This window comes from Salmo salar, chromosome ssa25 (genome assembly GCF_905237065.1).
Source record: "Salmo salar chromosome ssa25, Ssal_v3.1, whole genome shotgun sequence".
Classification (NCBI taxonomy): Eukaryota; Metazoa; Chordata; class Actinopteri; order Salmoniformes; family Salmonidae; genus Salmo; species Salmo salar.
Window position 1 is genome coordinate 23,569,142 of NC_059466.1, and position 23,274 is coordinate 23,592,415.

At 42.8% G+C, this 23,274-nt stretch overlaps 1 protein-coding gene across 2 annotated transcripts; it reads left to right on the forward strand.

Moving 5' to 3' along the window:
* The first annotated feature begins 1,567 nt into the window (after window positions 1-1,567).
* On the forward strand, window positions 1,568-23,274 carry LOC106586433 (ras-related protein Ral-B). Of its 2 annotated transcripts, none has more exons than XM_014173705.2 (5): window positions 1,568-1,795; window positions 19,829-19,996; window positions 20,390-20,598; window positions 20,898-21,075; window positions 21,282-23,274. In XM_014173705.2, the coding sequence occupies exons 2-5, from the start codon at window positions 19,883-19,885 to the stop codon at window positions 21,405-21,407; spliced, it is 627 nt and encodes a 208-aa protein (XP_014029180.1). In that variant the 5' UTR covers window positions 1,568-1,795; window positions 19,829-19,882; the 3' UTR covers window positions 21,408-23,274. The 2 variants fall into 2 exon arrangements, with proteins under 2 accessions (XP_014029180.1, XP_045563255.1); XM_045707299.1 differs by lacking the exon at window positions 1,568-1,795 and adding an exon at window positions 18,564-18,582.

Here is a 23,274-nt window from a genome sequence, read left to right on the forward strand (position 1 = left end):
AAACTGGTCCATAGAAGAATGCGTTGCTGTGGGTTGCGGAGTAGGCCTACTTGACTGAGTGGATACATCTTCACGTGTGGAGGTGCTGGCTCCACCACTATCACTAGCAGACCTGCTAGTTTCTCGAAGCTCTGCTACAGCTAGCTTCACAGTTGGGTGCACAGTTGGCATATGTCGGTGTAGGTTGTGTGTAGAACCGGCTTTATATGAGATTTTGTTTTGGCAAATTCTACACTGTGCTCTAACATTGTCTACATTATTATAATGCATCCAAATGCTACTGTGCTTCCGACTCATTTTCCAGTTGTTGTATTCACAGCTGTCATTCCTCTCTCTCCTCGGCAGCTAAGTGTGTGACTGTGAGTGAGTAGGCTCGGACCTCCCTCATGTATCTTTGGTTCATTGGTTGATACTGCGTGTCTGATTGACAGGAACAACAGGTGAGGCTGTTAGTCTGAGCAGACAGTCAGAACGAATATGTGTACGCTTGAGCATTTAGGCCTATATTCTTTTTTTTATTCTTTCGTTCTTTGAATTAGTTAATTCTATTCATTTAAATCTTTTGATTATTCATATCTTAATTTTTAAAATATTTTTATAAATATATCTGGCTCTTTTGATATGCGAGCCGGCTCCCAACGTTCACCTACAAGAGCCGGCTCTTAGAGCCGACTCGTTCGCGAACAACCCATCACTAGTCGACTCACTTGACCGCAGCCTCAATATGTCGGGGCATGGACTCTACATGTTGTCGAAAGCGTTCCACAGGGATGTTGGCCCATGTTGACTCCAATGTTTCCTACTGTTGTGTCAAGTTGGCTGGATGTTCTTTGGGTGGTGGACACGAGAAACTGTTGAGTGTGAAAAACCCAGCAGCGTTGCAGTTCTTGACACAAACCGGTGCGCCTGGCACCTACTACCATACCACGTTCAAAAGCACTTACATCTTTTTGCACATATACACAATCCCTGTCTCAGTTGTCTCAAGTCTTAAAAATCCTTATTCAACCTGTCTCCTCCCCTTCATCTACACTAATTGAAGTGGATTTAACAAGTGACATAAATACGGGATCATAGCGTTCACCTGGATTCACCTGGTCAGTCTATGTCATGGAAAGAGCAGGTGTTCTTAATGTTTTGTATACACAGTGCATTCTGCTTTATTCTGTTTATTCTTATCAACAGGTGGCACTATGATACAACATTATTTAGGCCTATTACCAGCAGCAAAACATCCTACACATGTTATTTAAACATCTGTCAAATGTAAACCAGAAAGAAAACCAGACAAAATATAACTGATAACTGATTCTGTGTTCATACATTTACACAAACGAAAGACAACTAGGCCTATGTATGAAGATCAGTTTTCATACAAGGTGCAGTGTTCCTATTCAAATGCTTTTAAACGAACCCCTAACTTTCATAAAGTAGCTCACTGCCCTAACACAGATGGATCGGTGAAACAAGAGATTTATCCTAAAGCTTTCATCGATCCATGTCACTCCTGATCAGAGACGAGCCTACTACTTCAAGTAAGGAGGAAAGGAAGGATCCATTTGGACGATATTATGACGGGGCCATTTGGAGAGACAGCGCAAGTGAGCTGTTGTTGACATCATATCCTGTCGGGTTTCTTCCTCCATGTATGTCCGGAAGGTGGGGTTTTGAGTTGCAGCGGACGGTCGGTCTGTGTTGGAACAGTGGAACTCGGCAGCCCTATGCCTCGCTATTCACCATTAATGCACTCATCAAGATAGCAGCAAGAAAGGGGAAACGTCAAAATCTTGCTTTGGTAAGCTTTCATAAATATCTAATAAATAAATGTATATTTATTACAGAGCATTTCTATGTAGCCATAGGGCTACTACGTCTCTGTTCTTTCAGAGTGAGGAAAGGAAGGAAGGGAGGGAAAACATGCCTCGATTGGTAGGTAGTGTAACTCAAATCTATAGATTTGCAGACTATAGGAATAAATGCCCATATTTGTGACTTCTGTTTGAAACGACCTTAATACAATTATTCCAAATTGTGGTAGGGCCTTTACCAGTTGCACTTATCCAATTGAAAGCACATTCCCCGAGGCGTAACGGGGATGTGGCACGATGATAATAGAAGTCCTTTAGAGACCATCAGTATTTTTATACATTGTTGCACTCGGCGGTATTATGGACTAGTAAAACAACAATGTTGCAAAAGTATTGTTCTTGTATCAATGCCAAAACAACGATCATTGATGGTTAGGCTAGGCTACTGTATCACTGCGATCTTTTCTTATGTTTATTTATTTTATTTTAGTCAGCTGTTTTGCTGAATGTAATTTAAATAATATTTTAATCCAAGTATTTGATCTGATCCCTGGCCATAAGCCACACACATAAAAAAAAACACATTTCCATTTCACACCACACACTTGTACAGGTTACACACTTGTAGATGTGTGAAACAAGACAAATATATATATTTGTATAAATATGTTTCCTTTTAGATACAGTAGGCCTATTAGATAGGCTACATATTAGATACAGTAAGAGTGTCTTAGGCAGCTGTATCTCAGACAGGCTTCCCCAGATACAATGTTTCATTTAACTCTCCCACCATTGATTATCCTAACAGACCATTTTGTAGGTTAAAACAGAATATACATAGGAGGATACTTCACATCTTGTTCCATATTTGCCTTATGCATGTAAACAACACTGCTGCCGACATGGTTTTGTACCATTCATACATTGATTTTACAGATGTCTAATGAGGTTGCCACACCCAAGGTAGCTCACATGAATGTGTGTTTTAGTCAAATCTGATCGATCAGCAAATCGGTCTTTTCCCATAATATCTTGTCTGTACTTTAGGACACATTTATCATACATGGCTTAGTATCTTGTCTCTTTAAAAAAGGAATGACATGTATGTACTGCCCTGTCAAAATAGTTCACCAGCTCAACAGAGCAAGGCTACTTAGGCCTATAAGTAATGGCATTTTCATTTGTTACCAAAACCGATGCAGAGTATTTAGACTGAATTATTTTTGGTGTTGAAATTCATTTTTTTGAAACATGTAGGCTAATAACACAGATCCTTCCTGGTTATGCTCAGCAACAATCATGTCATGTAGCCTTTATGAAGTTTATAAATTACTTAAATATTGCCTTTTTGCTTTAATTTGATACAGCATGCCCATTATTTTGCTACTTCTTATTGTTGTTCTTCAAGTTGGGTGTAACCTTTATATGGCCTTTATCACATGATATGACAGACATGGGCTGTATGGTGTGGAACAGTTACAACACCCTTATCACCAGGGTGTGGGAGGGACACACACACACACACACACACACACACACACACACACACACACACACACACACACACACACACACACACACACACACACACACACACACACACTTTCCTCTCTCCAGCGTTCTGACCGTACTGTGCTGTAGTAAGTTAACATAAGACACTGGCCTTGCAAATCAATATTAGGAAGGTGTTCCTAATGTTTGGTATACTCAGGGTAAATTAAGTAAAAATAGCCTAGTAGACACACCAAAACTTTTCAAATGTTCAAATCAAAAGGCTATTGCACAGAAAAATGTGGACAGTCAGGTGCATCACAAGTTCAGAACCGCTGGTCAGCAACATAATAAACTAAAGCCCTGATCATTGAGAACAAGATCAGAATGACTGCTAAGGCTTGATCCATAAATGCAATAATTAAATAGGTAGCCTAGCCTACAAAATTTTAACAATCCATATGTTCAAATCAAAAGGCCTGATTACCATGACATCAATACAGCAGCCACATACCGAGTCCCCAGTGCCGACACATTCAGAAATCAAAAGATGGTTTAATATTTCGTTTAAAAGCTCTGACAAAGGCCAAGAGAACAATAAACACTTTTCAGTGAGGAAACAGAAATCCACATAGGGGGGAAAAAATATATAAAAAATACTTGTTTTCAAAGATGTACACTCTTAGAAAAAAAGGTGCTGTCTAGAAAAGGGTTCTTCGACTGGTCCCATAGGAGAACCCTTTGAATAACCTTATTTGGTCCCAGGTAGAACCCTTTTCTTTCCATGTAGAACCCATTCTACAGATGGTTCTACATGGAACCCAAAAGGGTTCTACATGGAGTCAAAAAGGGTTATTCTATGGGGACTGCCGAAGAACCCTTTTGGAAACCTTTTGTCTAAGAGTGTTGTAGCCTACGATGCAATACTCGTGATCATTTTAATTCGAACACCACCACAGAAGCTTTGGGCACTTTCCCAATTAAGTAGCCTAGTTTGGCTACTTGAAGAGAACTAGGGCCTATCATTTGCAGCCCAACTCTTCCAATGCATTGTGGAAAAGTGTGCATCGAATTCTACTAGATGATGACCCAAAATGAGACTAACATCCTGGCATTTAAACCATACTCGATTTTCGAAATGTCGTATACTATTAAACATTCTATTTTCGCACACTGAGAATGTATCATGCGTGATTGCGTTGTTTCCCGCTATTCGTTGATTTCGGTAGTGCATCTCCATATCTAATTGATCAGCTGTTGTCAAAATTAAATCAGTATGACATCCCGGCATTTAAAGTATACTCAATTTTCGAATTGTCGCATACTAGTAAACTTTTTTTCCCCCTCGCATACTCAAACGGACTACTATTTAGGACGCAAGTATGGATATTCAGACACAGCCAGTGAGCTGTGTAATAGTAACATCCCCATATTAAGCTCTCTGTGCCTCAGGGTGGACCAAGCCTAGTTTCATTCTCTCTCTTGAGGAATAGAGCATGAACAAAATCCACCCATTTTGAGTATATTATGTGTTCCTCTGTTTGTCATGTGGTAGTGCCACATTGGACACGCTGAAGTGCAGCCATTTACCTTGTTAAGTGAAACTGCTGACTACAGTATAACCTCCATCAACTGGACCAGTTGTTGTTAGCTGTAACACATTCCTGACAATATTGCAAAAAATATTACAGGAAATAATCATTTCAAAATCAAGGGCATCAAATCAAGGGAATCACAAGGAGATGAATGATGCCGAAGTGTGGTAGCCTAGATATTCCATATGTAAACATAGGCCTGTTTGTTCAGCCTTGTGCTTTCCCTCTCTTGTGCTTTCCCTTCCGTGCGCTCTTTACGTTTCAGAAGGGCACCCAAAATAAGGTTGTATTCACAGCATTCTTCTGTCTTTGAAGGCAGAATGTAGAGACCGTCCTATCATATCCTCATTTAGGTCCCCTTAACAAGATAACATGTCGTTTTACAGCAGGAGTCCTGTCTAGTCTTAATTCACATCTTTTTTAAGTTTAACTTCATACGACCAGACCAGTGTGTCTGACTGCATGTGAAGGCATTCACATTCTCCTTCCCACAGCTGGTGTTCGTGTTAGGTGTCTTTGTCCCTAACTGAATAAACAGTTTTGTTTATAATCCATTAAAATCAACAGACTTTTGTTAAGGGAAGTTCTGAGAGATTCTGAAGGTCTTATGACAAGGATTATTAATGGGTAATGGTCTAGGCTAGGGTATGCATGGTGGTCATAAATGAATGCTTTCACAGATGAGAAAAAAGTGGCATGCAAGGCCTTGACTTTCTGATGCTGTTCTGTCTCAGTGAGACTGCTTTATTTCCCTCACTGATTGTGAAGGACTGTCAGAATCTTTGTTTCTGTGGAGAAAGGTCCTGAGATTGGTACTGGACTGGCCCTGAATTCTTTCTCTCCCCCCGAGCCCCAAGACAGTCACTCAGGCTGTGGATGTTTATGTGACTGTCTCAGAGCTACTCAAGACCCTTTCGTTTAAAATGTAATCCTTCTGGTTATTTCCTGTTACTGGGAGCTGTCAGAAAGAATATGGCAAGTATTATCTGATATAGCAGGAGAGCTGAAAAAATGGGTTTCCTTCAGGGTTCTTTCTTTCCAGTTTAACCTGATGACAGTTCCGCTCCGATCCATGACAGAGAACCTCATGCACTATTTAAAGATCTTCCTAGTGACTTTAGCTGACCGTCTCTGGCCTCCTGTCCTGTCTTCTAGAAATTCATTCAGAATGTAATGACATCTGAGTAAGAAAAGGACTGTCTACGAATGATGTTGGCGGTGGAGGTTGGGCTAGACAGGCACAGACATAGAGCCATTTTATATGACTTGGGAAAAGCTCCTTTTCAGAGAGGAGAAAGAGAGACAGATCATCATGTCATCAATCGTCTGCTCTGCGTCGGAGTCAATGCTGTATATTTTGTTGTGAGAGTCAGATCCTATCAGTGACCTCCTGGTGATGAATGCCTTGTTGGCTGGATGCCCCTTGTGCCTACTGGAGAGAAGGGGCGGGGTCGATTTGAAATTCAAAATACTTTAGGTGTGCTTGATTTGAGTATGCCTGTTGCAATGTAGCCAATGGGAAAAGTCCCAAAAGGTGCAAGCCCCACCTGCCTGGTATTCCAGATAGACTAAAGCACGTCTTTCTTTTTGACTGAAGCCGGGGATGTCTTTATGAAATGATTGTTTTCTCTCTCTTTCTCTCCTTTATTCCACGCATTTCTGACTGAAGACAGGGATGTCTTCACGAAATGCTTGTTTTCTCACTGCATGTCCCAGCAAGTCCTGGGAGGTGGCTGGTCCCCTCCTGTTGCAATGGCGCCAATGGGAAAGTCCCAAATGTTGCAAGCCCCACCTGCCTGGTATTCCAGGTAGACGAAAGCAAACGCTCAATGTATTTTAAATACAGAGTATTTGAAGTTGGGTCTGGGCGGTAGTGGGTACCAGCCCTTCACCCTCCCTGGACCATAAACATGTCCACAAGCAGGGCCTCTCTAGGGAGGCTGGGCTGAGGGAGGCTCTCCTCTCGCCACAACCCCATCCTGCTTGTCACCGAGTAAGCTCCTCCAGCTCTGCTCAACTTCACCCAGAGCCCAGACCCACTCATAGTCTGTTGACTTTGACAAGGAAAAAGTAGGCCTTCATGTGGAAAAAGGGTTCTTATAACTTCTCTTTTTGGCCCTGCTTAACTTATGTATCTGCCAGCTAGTTTGTGGTTTTTGTATCCCTCTTGCCTTCTTTCCCCCTCTCCCTTTGCGTTCTCTCCTTCCTTCCACATCTTTCTCTCGCTCTCTCTGACTGAAGCTGGGGATGTCCTTATGAAATGCATGTTTTCTCACTCTCGCTTTCTCTTCTTCCTTCCATGTGTCTCTTTTTGACTGAACCCGAGGATGTCTTTACAAAATGCTTGTTTTCTCACTGCATGTCCCAGCAAGACCTGGGAGGTGTCTGGTCCCCCTGAGATTGTGCTCCTAACACATGAACTTAAGCCTAATGCATAGGCTCACTACCATAGTAACAGGCTTTGATTATTAGAATCAGACGTTTTCTCCTTAGGCCTAAATGGTATGCAATCCAATGTAGGGATTCTATGTGTTTAACTTTTTAAATTTTAAAACCAATAACACCAAGCAAAATGACTACAAAAGCAAATAGGACTATATTCTGCCTTACATCTATGTACAGACTACAGAGAGAAGCTAGCTATGCATTTTTCATTATCTATTTTTCAAGACATGGGCCTTATTCTGAAGTAGGTCGGTCCGGACCGTCGTTGCAAAGGTTATTCTTATCCCCTCCCTCTCTTACATACTCTACTGTAGTACATATTACATAAGGCCATAATATGTTTTTAGGAAACAAGGCTTGATGAGGCTCTCCCACAGGCCTATACCATTCTACTCTAATTTTTCAATGAACAACAATGTCCCACGGTCTCATAGCCTAGGCCTAACTCTGCCGTCAGTCTGTCCCTGACTGTGTGCTCTGTTGAGGTAAGTCTTAATAATCACCTTCATGTAGCTTGGTATGTTATGCTGTCTCTCTCTGTGCCCGCTGTGTATGCTAGTGCCTCTCTGTGCCTGCCTGTGCTCTATTGAGGTTGTAGGCCTACATCTCATTTGACTAGCTCAGGCTGTGTGTGTCAGTGTCTCTGACTGTGCCTGCCTGTGCTGGGGGACGCTGCTCGAGGGCCTCTCAGGCTGATTACAGTTCATGCCACTGCAGATGTGTGGCATTCTCCCACTCATGTCGAGTGCTGGTAATCTCTATTGGTGCTGGTAATGGAACTGTGGGTTATGTTGGGTTATGTTGCCAGAGCTGCAACTAGCAGCACGTGATATGGCTGTAGTGGGAGACAGAGAGCCAGCGGTCTGGGGTTTCTTCAGTGCTTAGAAGACCCCGGCCATGTCAGTAGTTGGATGAGGGGCTGATATGTTTATCGCCATCTGACTAGGAGGTTTTGATTCCAGGCCACTATGGTCACATAGCATCTGAGTCAGAAGGATGTGAGTGGGATGTGTTGGATAGATATGAGCGTCGCCATCACTCTGATTGCTGTCGTTTGATTCTAGGCTACCACATAAAAGCATCTGTTAGCATATCATTTAGCACAGCATATAATCTACCGTAGTATAGCATCTATCATAGCATAGCATCTAGCATAGTAAACTCAGCAAAAAAGAAACCTCCTCTCACTGTCAACTGCGTTTATTTTCAGCAAACTTAACATGTGTAAATATTTGTATGAACATTAGAAGATTCAACAACTGAGACATAAACTGAACAAGTTCCACAGACATGTGACTAACAGAAATGGAATAATGTGTCCCTGAACAAAGGGGGAGTCAAAATTAAAAGTAACAGTCAGTATGTGGTGTGGCCACTAGCTGCATGAAGTACTGCAGTGCATCTCCTCATGGACTGCACCAGATTTGCCGGTTCTTGCTGTGAGATGTTACCCCACTCTTCCACCAAGGCACCTGCAAGTTCCCAGACATTTCTGGGGGGAATGGCCCTAGCCCTCACCCTCCGATCCAACAGGTCCCAGACGTGCTCAATGGGATTGAGATCCGGGCTCTTCGCTGGCCATGGCAGAACACTGACATTCCTGTCTTGCAGGAAATCACGCACAGAACGAGTAGTATGGCTGGTGGCATTGTCATGCTGGAGGGTCATGTCAGGATGAGCCTGCAGGAAGTGTACCACATGAGGGAGGAGGATGTCTTCCGTGTAACGCACAGCGTTGAGATTGCCTGCAATGACAACAAGCTCAGTCCGATGATGCTGTGACACACCGCCCCAGACCATGACGGACCCTCCACCTCCAAATCGACCCCGCCCCAGAGTACAGGCCTTGGTGTAACGCTCAGTCCTTCAACGATAAACGCGAATCCGACCATCACCCCTGGTGAGACAAAACCGCGACTCGTCAGTGAAGAGCACTTTTTTGCCAGTCCTGTCTGGTCCAGCGACAGTGGGTTTGTGCCCATAGGCAACGTTGTTGCCAGTGATGTCTGGTGAGGACCTGCCTTACAACAGGCCTACAAGCCCTCAGTCCAGCCTCTCTCAGCCTATTGCGGACAGTCTGAGCACTGATGGAGGGATTGTGCGTTCCTTGTGTAACTCAGGCAGTTGTTGTTGCCATCCTGTACCGGTCCCGCAGGTGTGATGTTCAGATGTACCGATCCTGTGCAGGTGTTGTAACACGTGGTCTGCCACTGCGAGGATGATCAGCTGTCTGTCCTGTCTCTTTGTAGTGCTGTCTTAGGCGTCTCACAGTACGGACATTGCAATTTATTGCCCTGGCCACATCTGCAGTCCTCATGCCTCCTTGCAGCATGCCTAAGGTTTGGTGTTTTTCAGAGTCAGTAGAAGGGCCTCTTTAGTGTCCTAAGTTTTCATAACTGTGACCTTAATTGCCTACCGTCTGTAAGCTGTAAGTGTCTTAACGACCGTTCCACAGGTGCATGTTCATTAATTGTTTATGGTTCATTGAACAAGCATGGGAAACAGTGTTTATACCCATTACAATGAAGATCTGTGAAGTTTTGGGGATTTTTACGAATTATCTTTCAAAGACAGAGTCCTGAAAAAGGGACGTTTCTTTTTTTGCTGAGTTTATATAGCATAGCAGATAACATCTGTTAGCATCTTTTTCCTTGTTATGCTACCACCATGTTGAGCTCCAAGCTCCTTTTTGGAGATCCCAAAGACCCCCTTGCGTCCTTCACTCTAGGCAGCCAGGCACCCCTAATCCCTGAGAGGGAGTTGAGATGAAGTGGGACATGCCCTGTCTCCATGGTAACCCATTGACTGGAGCCTAGGGGCCACTGTGTGTGTGTGGGGGGGGGGGCTGCTTTGTTTCCCTTAAACTTTCAGAGGATAATTAGGCCTTGTAACGGCCGTCGTTAAAATGAGACCAAGGTGCAGCGGAGGATGTGTTCATCTTTCAAGATATTTAATGGAACGCATGAACACTACAAAATAAACAAAACGACCAGCAACAGTTCTGTCCGGTTACACACTAAACAGAAAACAATCACCCACAAACCCCAAAGGAAAAACAGGCTGCCTATGTATGACTCTCAATCAGCAACAACGATCTACAGCTGTTCCTGATTGAGAGCCACACACGGCCAAACCAAAGAAGCAAACCAACATAGAAAAATAAACATAGAACGCCCACCCATGTAACACCCTGGCCTAACCAAAATAGAGAACAAAAAAAACCTCTCTATGGCCAGGGCGTTACAGGCCTACAGCTGACAACTGTTAGCCGATAGAGTTAAGAGATGGGAACAAGACAACTAGGAGAGGAGGATGCAGTTTCTTTATTGGAAAAAATGGAGAGTGAGCTGTAAATTAGTACTACAGATCAAGAAATGTACCCGAGTCTCTAATGAAAGGAAATAAATAGAACAGCTGATTGAGTGCTTAGGAGTTGTAAGAGTGTGTGGTAGCAGTATGGGATGGGATGCCGGGTGAGTATCTGGGAGGTTCCCTGTATGCCCTGTATAAGTCACCCACCCCCCCAATCATCCCCAGATAGACTCAGAAAAACCAGTCCTCTTATACTGAACCCCAACTGAAAGACTACTCCTCTCTGATGTCATCACAAAATTACATATGGTGTTTTTGCTCTACATATTCAAGAACATTGTGCATAGGTATATGTTCCTATAAGACCTATAAACAGTAAAAGTGTGTTAGATCAGCCCTTATATATGATCTATTCTCCCTATTTAAATACTAGGGAATGCCCTCCACAAGTGCATTTATGAATGTAGTGAATTAGGGGTGTTAAGAATTCAGAAGAGGTAATGTACTACTAAGCAACTTGGGCGGTTGGATCAGGCTTGAAACAGAGACCCAGTTTAGCACCCTGCTGCCCAAATTAGTCAAAGAGTCCTCTGTGTGTTCTTCTGCTGGGGATGGTTAGTATGCATTGTGGGGTGTCGGGCAGCTCAGATTGGGGAGCTGCTTTACCTCACAAATTAGCCACAGAATCTTTATTTTAACTGAATGCCCCTAGATACTGTTTCAAATATGATCTTTAAAGAAAGTAAACATTGAACAAAAATGCAATTAAAGTTCAAATAAATCCCTCTCTCTCCTTCTCAATTATTCATAAGCCCTCTGATGATAAACAAGTGGTGCTTCCCAATAATATTTCCTTTCTCCTGAAGTGTGCACTCGTTCACTACTTCCTACAAATCTAAAAGCATTGGATTGGTCGAGGCATGGGCGTTTAACCATATTTCTTATACTAGTCAATTCCTTTTAAATCAGTGAAGGGAGGTGAAGAAGTTTACACTTTGGGAGAAAGTAGGTAATTGGGACATTGCCAGAGTCTGTGAGTATTCCCCTGAACTCCCTGTCCCTCTGTGCAGGGTGCTGCTTAGGTTACAGATGAAATCCCCTTCCCCTAAACACCTGCCTCATGACTTTAACTGTAGAGTCCACTCTGGCCACAATCAATGCAACACTAGTCCATAAGCTATCTACCATATTTATTCTAGAGAAAGACTAGAAGGGAACTTGCTGATTGTACCATTCACTTTGTGGAAATATAAGAAAGAGAACAATAGCTTTTTGTGCGTCTCTTTCTCATCAGTTCTGTGCCCCTAGTGCGTGATGTACTGAACAGGTGATGAGGTTCTGTGCCCCTAGTGCATGATGTACTGAACAGGTGATGAGGAACTGGCTAGTCCTGGTACTGTTTTGGAGGGAAGTGAGATGTGAGTTCGTCCAGAGGAAGTGCATATACTGTAGCTTGGGGTGAGAGCCAGGGTTTTAGAAAAGGGAAGGGAGGCCTGGCTGGGGGATGTTTTCTGGGCCATCAATCCCCCTGTTTTCCCCATCACATTTTTCAGAAAGTCCCCAACTGGCCTTTAAGGTGAAGGCAGGAAGAGTCCTACCAGACAACTGCATTCTAAACACTTTTCCAGAGTATGCTAACATAGTGGTCACATCATGGCTCATGTTTTGAAACTCATCACGTTTTATAGCTTCAACTTACTTTTATGATGAAGACAGGAAGGACTGACTAAGATTTGTTGAAGATGTCGTAGCATGACAAACTGAATGAATAACTGATCTGTTGTTGATGAAGTTACATGATCTGAATTAAATTAAATTAGATAGTACTGGAAAACAATACTTCTATTTCAGTCAGTGTGTTATTAATGAGTCAGTGTAAAATAAAATGTGTAAATGTGTGTTCTGTATCACATTAATATGGACCTAACTCTGGCTTCTGAAACCCATAATTTCAGTCAATGTTCTATTAGGTTGACTACTGTTTAATTGCAGTAACCTGTACACCATGTTGCTGTCACCTGACTTTATCCTGACTGATCTATCCTGGCATGTCTCTAGTAGAGGTCGACCAATTATGATTTTTCAACGACGATACCGATTAATCGGCCAATTTTTTTGATTTATTTATTTATTTGTAATTATGACAATTACAACAATACTGAATGAACACTTTTATTTTAACTTAATATAATACATCAATAAAATCAATTTAGCCTCAAATAAATAATGAAGCATGTTCAATTGGAGAAGAAAGTAAAAGTGCAATATGTGCCATGTAAAAAAGCTAATGTTTAAGTTCCTTGCTCAGAACATGAGAACATATGATATTCCCAGGTAAGAAGTTTTAGGTTGTAGGAATTATAGGACTATTTAGGACTATTTCTCTCTATTTGTATTTCATATACCTTTGACTATTGGATGTTCTTATAGGCACTTTAGTATTGTCAGTGTAACATTATAGCTTCCGTCCCTCTCCTCGCCCCTACCTGTGCTCGAACCAGGAACACATCGACAACAGCCACCCTCGAAGCATTGTTACCCATCGCTCCACAAAAGCCGCGGCCCTTGCAGAGCAAGGGGAACAACTACTTCAAGGTCTCAGAGCGAGTGACGTCACCGATTGAAACGCTATTAGCGCGCACCCCGCTAACTAGCAAGCCATTTCACATCGGTTACACCAGCCTAATCTCGGGAGTTGATAGGCGTGAAGTCAAAAACAGCTCAATGCTTGAAGCACAGCGAAGAGCTGCTGGCAAACACACTAAAGTTCTCTTTGAATGAATGCTTACGAGCCTGCTGCTGCCTACCACCGCTCAGTCAGACTGCTCTATCAAATATCAAGTCATAGACTTAATTATAACATAATAATACACAGAAATACGAGCATTAGGTCATTAATATGGTCAAATCCGGAAACTATCATTTCGAAAACGAAACGTTTATTCTTTCAGTGTAATATGGTACCGTTCCGGATTTTATCTAACGGGTGGCATCCATAAGTCTAAATATTCCTGTTACATTGCACAACCTTCAATGTTATGTCATAATTACGTAAAATTCTGGCAAATTAGTTCACAACGGGCCAGGCGGCCCAAACTGTTGCATATACCCTGACTCTGCGTGTGATGAACGCAAGAGAAGTGACACAATTTCCCTAGTTTAATATTGCCTGCTAAACTGGATTTCTTTTAACTAAATATGCAGGTTTAAAAAAATATACTGGTGTATTGATTTTAAGAAAGGCGTTGATGTTCATGGTTAGGAACACATTGGTGCAACGTCCGTGCTTTTTTCGCGAATGCGCTTGTTAAATCACCCGTGTAGCGAAGTAGGCTATGATTCAATGATAAATTAACAGGCACCGCATCGATTATATGCAACGCAGGACACGCTAGATAAACTAGTAATATCATCAACCATGTGTAGTTAACTAGTGATTATGTTAAGATTGATTGATTGTTTTTTATAAGATACGTTTAATGCTAGCTAGCACCTTACCTTGGCTCCTTGCTGCACTCGCATAACAGGTAGTCAGCCTGCCATGCAGTCTCCTTGTGGAGTGCAATGTAATCGGCCATGATCGGTGTCCAAATATGCCGATTTACCGACTGTTATGAAAACTTGAAATTGGCCCTAATTAATCGTCCATTCCGATTAATCGGTCGACCTCTAGTCTCTAGCAGCATTCATCTGTTCTGCTCCTCGTCCCTTCCTCCTGCCCCTCCTCCCCCCAGTGTCCCAGGCTGAGCTCCTGTCCTGACATGTGCCTTGATTGACCCCAGCCCTCCCCTCCCCTTGTCGCCTCTCTGCAGTGGAGAGGGTTTGAGGTCACCCTGATCAAGCACTTCTCATCCAACAATGCACTGATCTACAGATAAGTATTTGTAGTGGACAGAGTAGTGCGCATGCAGAGGACACCTGACTCAGGCCTGTTTCTATCTTACACTGCATATTGCACATTACACTGCAATAAATAGGCCTACTGGATAGGCTGTGGGAGGATAAAGCCTGGGCCAGGAATTTCCCAGTGTCACACTGTGTTGTGGGCTATTCCATGTCGGAAGGTACCAAGACAGTGAAGAGAACATGGGACTGCCTAGTGGGCTCTTCTCTGCCGCTATATGGACTCACTGTGCTGTCTGTTGTATGGGATGTGGAAGGGTGGAAGACAGTAGAGAACATTAGCTGCCTGGCCCTATGCCTGGCTGTGCTGTATGGACTCACTGTATCGTCTGTGTGTGGAGAACATAGGCTTCCTTCTGCCTGCTATATGGACTCAGTGTATCGTCTGGGGAATCCTAATGAATTCCTGCAGCCTGGTTGTACGCTCTAGTCATTTATATTTCAGCAGCTCCTAGCTGTCAGACACAGACCGATCATGCAGATAGGCCTTGTATAGCCTTACAACCCTCGTCTGTACTATGCTGTACATATAGGTCAGGTAGAAGGCAGTGTTTTCTGCTGGGGCCGGGCACGCAAGGCCGCCCTCCATTTAACCTTAGCGTAGACTTTCATTGACTGGCACTGAAGTTAGAGGAAATGGAGGATCCCAGGACTCTGACTCATTCTCGATGGTCCTCTCATTCACAAGTCATGTTTTTTAAATTTTCTTCAATGAGCCTACAATGACGTTATCCATAATGAAACTGTGATGTTCCAACAATGTAGTGTATATTAGGCAGTAGCATTGGATTGGTACAACATTTTAAATTGAGACCTAACTGAAAGTGAATGAGTGAAAAACTAGTGGTAGTGTAGCGGTTCTGCTTTTCTTGCTCGGTCTCATTGTGTGTTGGATGGAAATAACACATTTACTGTACCTCCTGTTTTAAAGTGCTGAGCTCGTCACTCAACAGGTTCAGCCTGCAGCCGGTGTGTCCTTCCTGTCCACTCAGGTCTGCCTCTGTCGGCCTCTAGAAACAAAGACAGGACGTTACATGGGCAGACCTATTTTTTCCCTGGCAGGAAGATCCAGGGTGACCTGGCATCCCATAAGGCCACTCCTCCCTTCATCCCCCCAGTTAGTGGTTTTACCTTCATGAAGCTATTTGTTTTCTGCTATAGACATATCATAGTTTTACTGTGACCAAGTGTGCAGGAAAAACAGTTGAGTGTCCAGGTTTGTTGATCGATATACTCTACAGCAGGTATTCCCAAACTGGGGCAATGCCGTCAGGGGTACGCCAAATAAAAATGTGATTTCTCACCTGAGTAGCCTCGTTCACTGCCAAAAATACAATTAAACCGTCTAGTGTTCAGCGAAATAACAACACAATGTCAAATACAGGTAGCTAGTCAAATAATTAACATCCAATCACATTAACCGTTACTCTCTCGCGGGAATTCCACAAATGGTCCGTATGTAGCCAAACGTAGCTGCTGCTCATTCCGTTTGCTCGAAAATTGACAAATGGTTAAAAAAAATGAAGGCCCGCGTCCAGAGAGACGCATACCAGCTCTACTGATAGTACTGCTACTACCAGCAGTACTACACCTGCACCTGTCGACAACACAAGTTGTTCTGCTTCCACGAGCACATACATTGCTAGCATCAGTAATTCTACATTTGTTGTTAGCCCAGCTAGCATGGACACTGACAGTTGTGATTCTGATGCAGCCGAAGAGCTACTGCCCCCTTACCTGGTAAAACACAGAACAGACAGGGTCGTTGGACCATCGAAGAGGCGCAAATATGATGAGAACTACATTGATTTGGGGTACACCTATATTGGGAGCAGTGCCTTTCCTCAGCCACAGTGTGTTATATCTGCAAAAGTACTATCTCACAACTTGATGAAACCTTCACTCTTGCGCAGACATTTAGAAACAAAACATGCCAATTTGAAAAATAACCCACAGGAGTTTTTTGAGCGAGAATTAAGACGACTTTCGAGTAGTAAGACATGCATAAAAGCAACAGATACCATTAATAAGAAGGGGCTAGAAGAGTTTTATATGGCGAGCTACCGAGTGGCTAGGACAGGCAAGACCCATACTATTGTGGAGGACCTAATTCTTCCTGCTGCCGCGGATATGGCTGGGACAATGCTGGGGGAAAAGGCCAAAAAAACTATACAGACAATGTCTTCATCAAACAACACTGTTTCACGATGCATCAGTGACATGGCAGTAGATGTTTTGAAACAATAACTGCTTCGCATACAAGCCAGTGAATTCTATGCGTTACAGCTGGATCAGTCAACAGATGTGGCGGGCCTGGCACAGCTCCTGGTATATGTCCATTACGTTTATGGGGGGGTCAATTAAGGAAGACATCCTCTTCTGGAAACCAGGACAACAGGAAAGGATATTTTTAAAATACTGGACAGTGTTGTGACATCAAATGGACTTTGATGGTCAAGATGTGTTGGTATCTGTACTGACGGCACAAAAGCCATGACAGGGAGACATAGTGGAGTGGTAACGCGTGTGCAAGCAGTTGCTCCCGACGCCACTTGGGTACACTGTAGCATCCACCGAGAGGCTCTTGCTGCCAAAGGAATGACTGACAGCTTGAAAGACGTTTTGGACACTACAGTGAAAATTGTTAACTTTGTTAAAGCAAGGCCCCTGAACTTTTGTGTATTTTCTACACTATGCAATGATATGGGCAGCGGCCATTTACAACATACAGAGTGCACTGGTTATCAAGGGGCAAAGTATTGACACGTTTTTTTGAATTGAGAGACGAGCTTAAAGTTTTCTTTACTGACCATCAGTATCTAGGATTACTGGGACTCTCCGCAACTATATTTAATGTGCGGGACAAAATTTAGGCTATGATTAAGAAGTTTGAGCGCTTCTCTGTCTGCATTAACAAGGACAACACACAGGTCTTTCCATCATTGTATGATTTTTTTGTGTATAAATGAACTCAAGCTTACGGACAATGTCAAATGTGACATAGTGAAGCACCTGAGTGAGTTGGGTGCGCAATTATGCAGGTACTTTTCCAAAACGTATGACACAAACAACTGGATTCATTATCCTTTTCATGCCCTGCCTTCAGTCCACTTACCGATATCTGAACAAGAGAGCCTCATCGAAATTGCAACAAGCGGTTCTGTGAAAATTGTATTTAATCAGAAGCCACTGCCAGATTTCTGGATTGGGCTGCTCTCAGAGTATCCTGCCTTGGGAAATCGCGCTGTTAAGACACTGATGCCCTTTGCAAACATTTACCTATGTGAGAGTGGATTCTCCGCCCTCACTAGCATGAAAACTAAATACAGGCACAGATTGTGTGTGGAAAATGATTTAAGACTGAGACTCTCTCCAATGCAACCCAACATTGCAGAGTTCTCATTAACCTGTGGTGAGTTATTCACAATATTCGATGAACAGATAAAGTTTTATCTGTAAGGTGGCTAAATTAAGAGCAAAAGGATTTGTGCCCTGGTCCTATAAGAGCTCTTTGTCACTCCCCCCGAGCCGGGTTGTGACAAAACTCACACTCATTCTTATGTTTAATAAATGTATCGTATAGTGTATGTATGGCATGCTTACAATGATGGCAAAAAACAACATTTGAGAGGGCACTGACCGTGGTGCTAGAGGGGGTACGCAGCTGGAGGTTGAATGTTCGAAGGGGTACGGGACTATAAAAAGTTTGGGAACCACTGCTCTATAGTAATGAAAAATGTTGTTTGCTTTAAATTCACCATCAAGATTATACATTCTCTGTCCCGGATGCCATTTATTTGACTTGACTTTACAGTCAAACAGTAATGTGCACACCCACTGAAACACTGTTTGAGTGTGTTTATGTTGAGCTGACAGGTTTGCTGGTATGGAGGATCAGACAAGAAGACATTCCCATGAAGCTGGGAAAGCTCTGGGTTTCCGAAGACAGAAATCCCCTGAGGCAGGATGAGAACCGGAGACCAGCAAAGTCTCCACCCCTCTAAACAGAAACTCTCAGACAGTTTTGGGCAAGTCTATGGGCTAAATGTCCCCTCCCTAATATGATCAGTGATGAAAAATCAGCGTGCTGGAACAAAGTTTGTCTTTAGTTGTCACGTCCCACAATCCGTCGACAGATGCCACTGGGCAATTCCACAGTAATAGAATATATTGTTTTCGCTTTAAAATATATTTGAAATCAATGGTTTTTGTTTGGTATACATTTTAAAGTGGAAAATCTGAGTCTCAGCGTAATTCCGTTAACATGGAATTGCCCTACTACCATTTATCTTATGTCCATGAGAGTTTACCTGTATAGGTGTTGGTTGGGGGTTGTCATGGTAACCAGCTAAGCTTGGCTATGGCCATGCCTGGAGGGAGGGGTAGAGTGGAGAGAGAGATGTGTGTCAGTAGGCTACTATGCTACACAGAAACAGGAAGGACAGGGCTCTTTCTGTTGATAACTCACAGTTCAAACACTGCTCTAAGAAGTTCTAAACCTGTTCTCACTGAAGCTCAAAGGCCATGATTGTTAAAATATATTGCAGACGATATGTTATTAAACTGCTTTGTCAAAGGCTATCAAGTTGCCCAGAGCATAATATAATTTCACCCACTGAACTAGTTTGACATAATGTCCTTAGTCACTAAAAGTCACCTGAAAGCAATTGTACAGTTTTCTGTTTATGCAGATATATTGCCCTGCCCTGAAGGTGACTTCCTTTGAGGTTTTCTATGAGTTAGGCAGTCCTTAAAATAGGTATTTATCATGGTTCAAAATCCCACCCTACAGTAGGCATGTGTTTGATCGCTGGTATTGCCCTTTAGATGGTGAACCCCACTAAGCCAGCTATTAAAATCTGCTGTGAGATTCATGACCAGCCTATTTGGCAGTGTGGGGATGAGGTTTGGGACTGGCTGCAACGTAGGCTGGTTTGGTTTCACAAGCTCGGTTCAACTATGTGTAAGGTTTTGTGAGTGCTTTTCATCGAACAGGTTGACCATCAGTTTTAGTAGGCTCTGTGATTGACTGGGCAATGTGTGTGTGTACTGTGTGTATTTGGTATTTTATTAGGATCCCCATTAGCTGTTGCAAAAGCAGCAGCTACTCTTCCTGGGGTCCACCCAAAACATGAAACATAATACAGAATGACATATACAGAACATCAATAAACAAGAACAGCTCAAAGGACTGTTGCTGTGTGTATTATCTGTATTGTTTGTGTGTATGTGTGTGTGTTCACTGACTGACTGTTGTACTTTCTGTCTCTACAGGTGGTGTCAGTGAGTGTTTGGACATAGTGACGGTGTGTGTGACAGAGACCAGAGATGGCTGCCAGTAAGAGTAAGACCCAGAGTTCTCTGGCCTTGCACAAGGTCATTATGGTGGGGAGTGGTGGCGTGGGCAAGTCTGCCCTCACACTGCAGTTCATGTACGACGAGGTGAGAGCACGACACACATACTTGTTAGGGCTGGAATTGCCAGGGTCCTCACAATATGATATTATCATGATACTTAGGTGCCGATATGATTTTATTGCAGTTCAATGTTCTAAACATATTGCTTACCATATGTCTGCTGCAGAGGGACAGGAGAGAGCCATAAGAAAATGAGTTTTGATCAGTCATGGAAATAAGTGCTGAAAACAAATTGGCTCCATATTTAAAAATAATATGGAGAACAAGTTATGAAGGAAAAAACAGGAATTTTTGTTGCAGGTACAGCCAACTAGCGCAAAAATAATATTGCCTCCCAGCCTATTTCCACATTACACTCTGTGACGTACTGTCGTGACGGATGAATCGTTCTGACGGTTCTATGGTTCCTCCTCCTAGTTTGTGGAGGACTATGAGCCCACCAAGGCAGACAGCTATAGGAAGAAGGTGGTGCTAGATGGAGAGGAGGTCCAGATCGACATCCTGGACACGGCTGGACAGGAGGACTATGCGGCCATCAGAGACAACTACTTCAGGAGTGGAGAGGGCTTCCTGCTAGTCTTCTCCATCACAGAACACGAGTCCTTCACAGCTACTGCAGAGTTCAGGTTGGTTCCATGAGTAACTCCTCATGTATCCTAGCATGGCATTGAAGGCAGCCTAATGTGATTCAGACTGAACGTTCACCATGACAGAAGACTCGGAAGCTATGATTTGCGTGCGTGTGTATGTGTGTGTGTGTGTTTGCCTGCGATATAGACCTAGGAAATCATTTCCATGACTTCTTGATTGTAAGACCATACACCTCTATTCCCTTTTCCCTATGTTTGTCCTTTGCACCTGACCTCAGTGCTTGTCTCTGGATCCAGATAAAATATTTGTAATGCTTGTAATGTGTGTGTTTCAGGGAGCAGATACTGCGGGTGAAGGCAGAGGAGGATAAGATTCCTCTGTTGGTTGTGGGGAACAAGTCTGACTTGGAGGACCGCAGACAGGTCTCTGTAGACGAGGCCCGAGCCAAGGCAGAGGAGTGGGGGGTGCAGTATGTAGAGACATCAGCTAAGACACGAGCCAACGTTGACAAGGTACTGTGTGTGTGTGTGTGTGTGTGTGCGTGTGCGTGTCGTGTGTGTGTGTGTGTGTGTGTGTGTGTGTAATTACTGCAGACAATTATGTTCTATATGCCATTTTCAAGTTGATAAAGTGATACAGAAATAGTGGTGGACTATGACTGATAATTGTCTGTTCAGGTAAATGTGTCTGACAACATTGTTTCTTTTCAATTCTCAAGGTATTCTTTGACCTGATGCGGGAGGTGCGAGGCAAGAAGATGTCGGAAAACAAGGACAAAAACGGCAAGGGAAAGAACAAGAATAAGAACAAGAAGAGTTTCAAAGAGCGATGCTGTTTACTCTGAACCCAACATAGACCTTTACAACACAAAACACCACAATCTATTGTTACGCTGAGGAACCAACCAGCTCAGAATCACATCAGAACATCCATCCTCACGTTGAGTCAAAAGTTTTAGATTTGTTTTTAATCTGGCCACAGTAGGTTTGTTTAGCAGGTATGGGGTCAGTTCCATTTCAACTCTGTCAATTCCGTAAGTAAACTAAAAATCCAGGTACAGTTTTGCTCATCGCTTTTCAATAAGGGGAATTGGAATTTCAGTTTACTTCTAGAAGTGAAATGGAATTGAAATGGAATTGACCCCAACCCAGGTGTTTACCACATTCTCAACCACTGTTTTTGCAACTAAAACTTAAGGTTAGATAGCCTGACTGTTTATTGTTTTTAATGGAAGGTGACCATTGTTCTGCTACTCTGTGACTTGAACTGCAATGCCTGATCGCTCCCCTGATAACAACCCAATGACCAAAATGCCTCCAACACTAACTTCAGTCTGCTTTGATCTTCTTCTGTCTATCTCAATAGATCTGTCTTTTATGATCAACTTATGATTATACAATTTATTTCCATCAAGAATGGGCCTTGGGACATTTTTGTCTAGAATGGGAATGGATCTGTGAATGGGGATTGTTTCAGTCAAGCACAGAAATGTAGCGAAACTCATTTCAATGCTTTTCACTGATGTCTATGTGGTCATGGACATCACCAAGCTGTGTTCCTTAATGAAATAAATATATATTTCCTAGTTAGTAAGAGTTAGGGACTAAGACTGAACTTGTCATTGTTTCCTCTACAATAGGATAAAGCAATTGTCAATCAAGAAGGCTCATTGCCTAAGGATTCAAAGCACATGTGAGGGCCAGGAGTTTCTTTGGGTCAGTTTACATTGTCAGGATTAGCTCCTGACCCTAGTCTAAGAATGATGATGGATGTTGAGGTGTGAAGTCATAAGAGTTTGCTAACCAGAACTCCCGTGGCAGTTAGCAGGCAGTGTTTTTGGAGCCACCTGCTGGCACTTATTGTGTACTTCCTGGTAAATACAGGAACTGAAATGGAACTTCTGCCACATCTATTAGTCCGTGCAATATGGGTCAGTTGGCACCATAAGAGGAGAGTGAGATTTAAGTACACTCTGTGTTGCCATTAACTATCAGCCAGTCAACGTCAGCTTTGGGTTATTAATATGTGTACTCATTATGGATTTTATTCTAATGCTTTTGTAGAAAGTGCACTACATTGTTGCCAATACCTTAAAAAATAAGAACTCTTCAAAGTTCCCATGCTGGAGAATGCTAAAGCAGTTTGTGCCAACACCATTAAGGATATTATGATATAGGCTACCAACTCACTGATATAGGCTACCAACTCACTACCAATTCACCCCTCTCTATATAAATAATGTTTGTATATTACCTGAGTGTATGTATGTATGTATGTATGTATGTATGTGCATCAGACAACAGTTGATACTTCTGGTTCGTTTGTGTCTGTGTGAACGAACTTTGGTCATGTTCATAAGGCATCAAATTGAACAAAACGGACAGGCACAGGGAGGGACTACCTGGACTTGTCCAATAGGAATTTATCATTTTTGTTTTCAGCTATAAACATTTTAAAAAATGATTGTGCCCCAATGAATGCTACTCTGGTGAGGGACACAGCTCGTTTGCTGTTGTATCAGTCATTCTGTTCTGCCCTACAACAGTAAAGTAATATTTCCAACAACCACTGTCCTAATCATTCTGCTCTTTTATAACAACGTGTGTCCTACTCTTTTCTTTTAAAGCTAGTCTATTATTGCTAGGTTTTCACCTTCTTTTCTGAACAAAAAATACATTATGTTGCCAAATAAATGCTTTTTTCTTTGTAAA

What these genes read in the sequence shown, in the direction of transcription:
- LOC106586433 (XM_014173705.2), top strand. Translation starts at nt 19,883, where the DNA reads ATGGCTGCCAGTAAGAGTAAGACCCAGAGTTCTCTGGCCTTGCACAAG. An exon ending in ACAGCTACTGCAGAGTTCAG is followed by an intron (nt 20,599 to 20,897) that starts GTTGGTTCCATG and finishes TGTGTGTTTCAG; the next exon opens with GGAGCAGATACTGCGGGTGA. An exon ending in CACGAGCCAACGTTGACAAG is followed by an intron (nt 21,076 to 21,281) that starts GTACTGTGTGTG and finishes TCAATTCTCAAG; the next exon opens with GTATTCTTTGACCTGATGCG.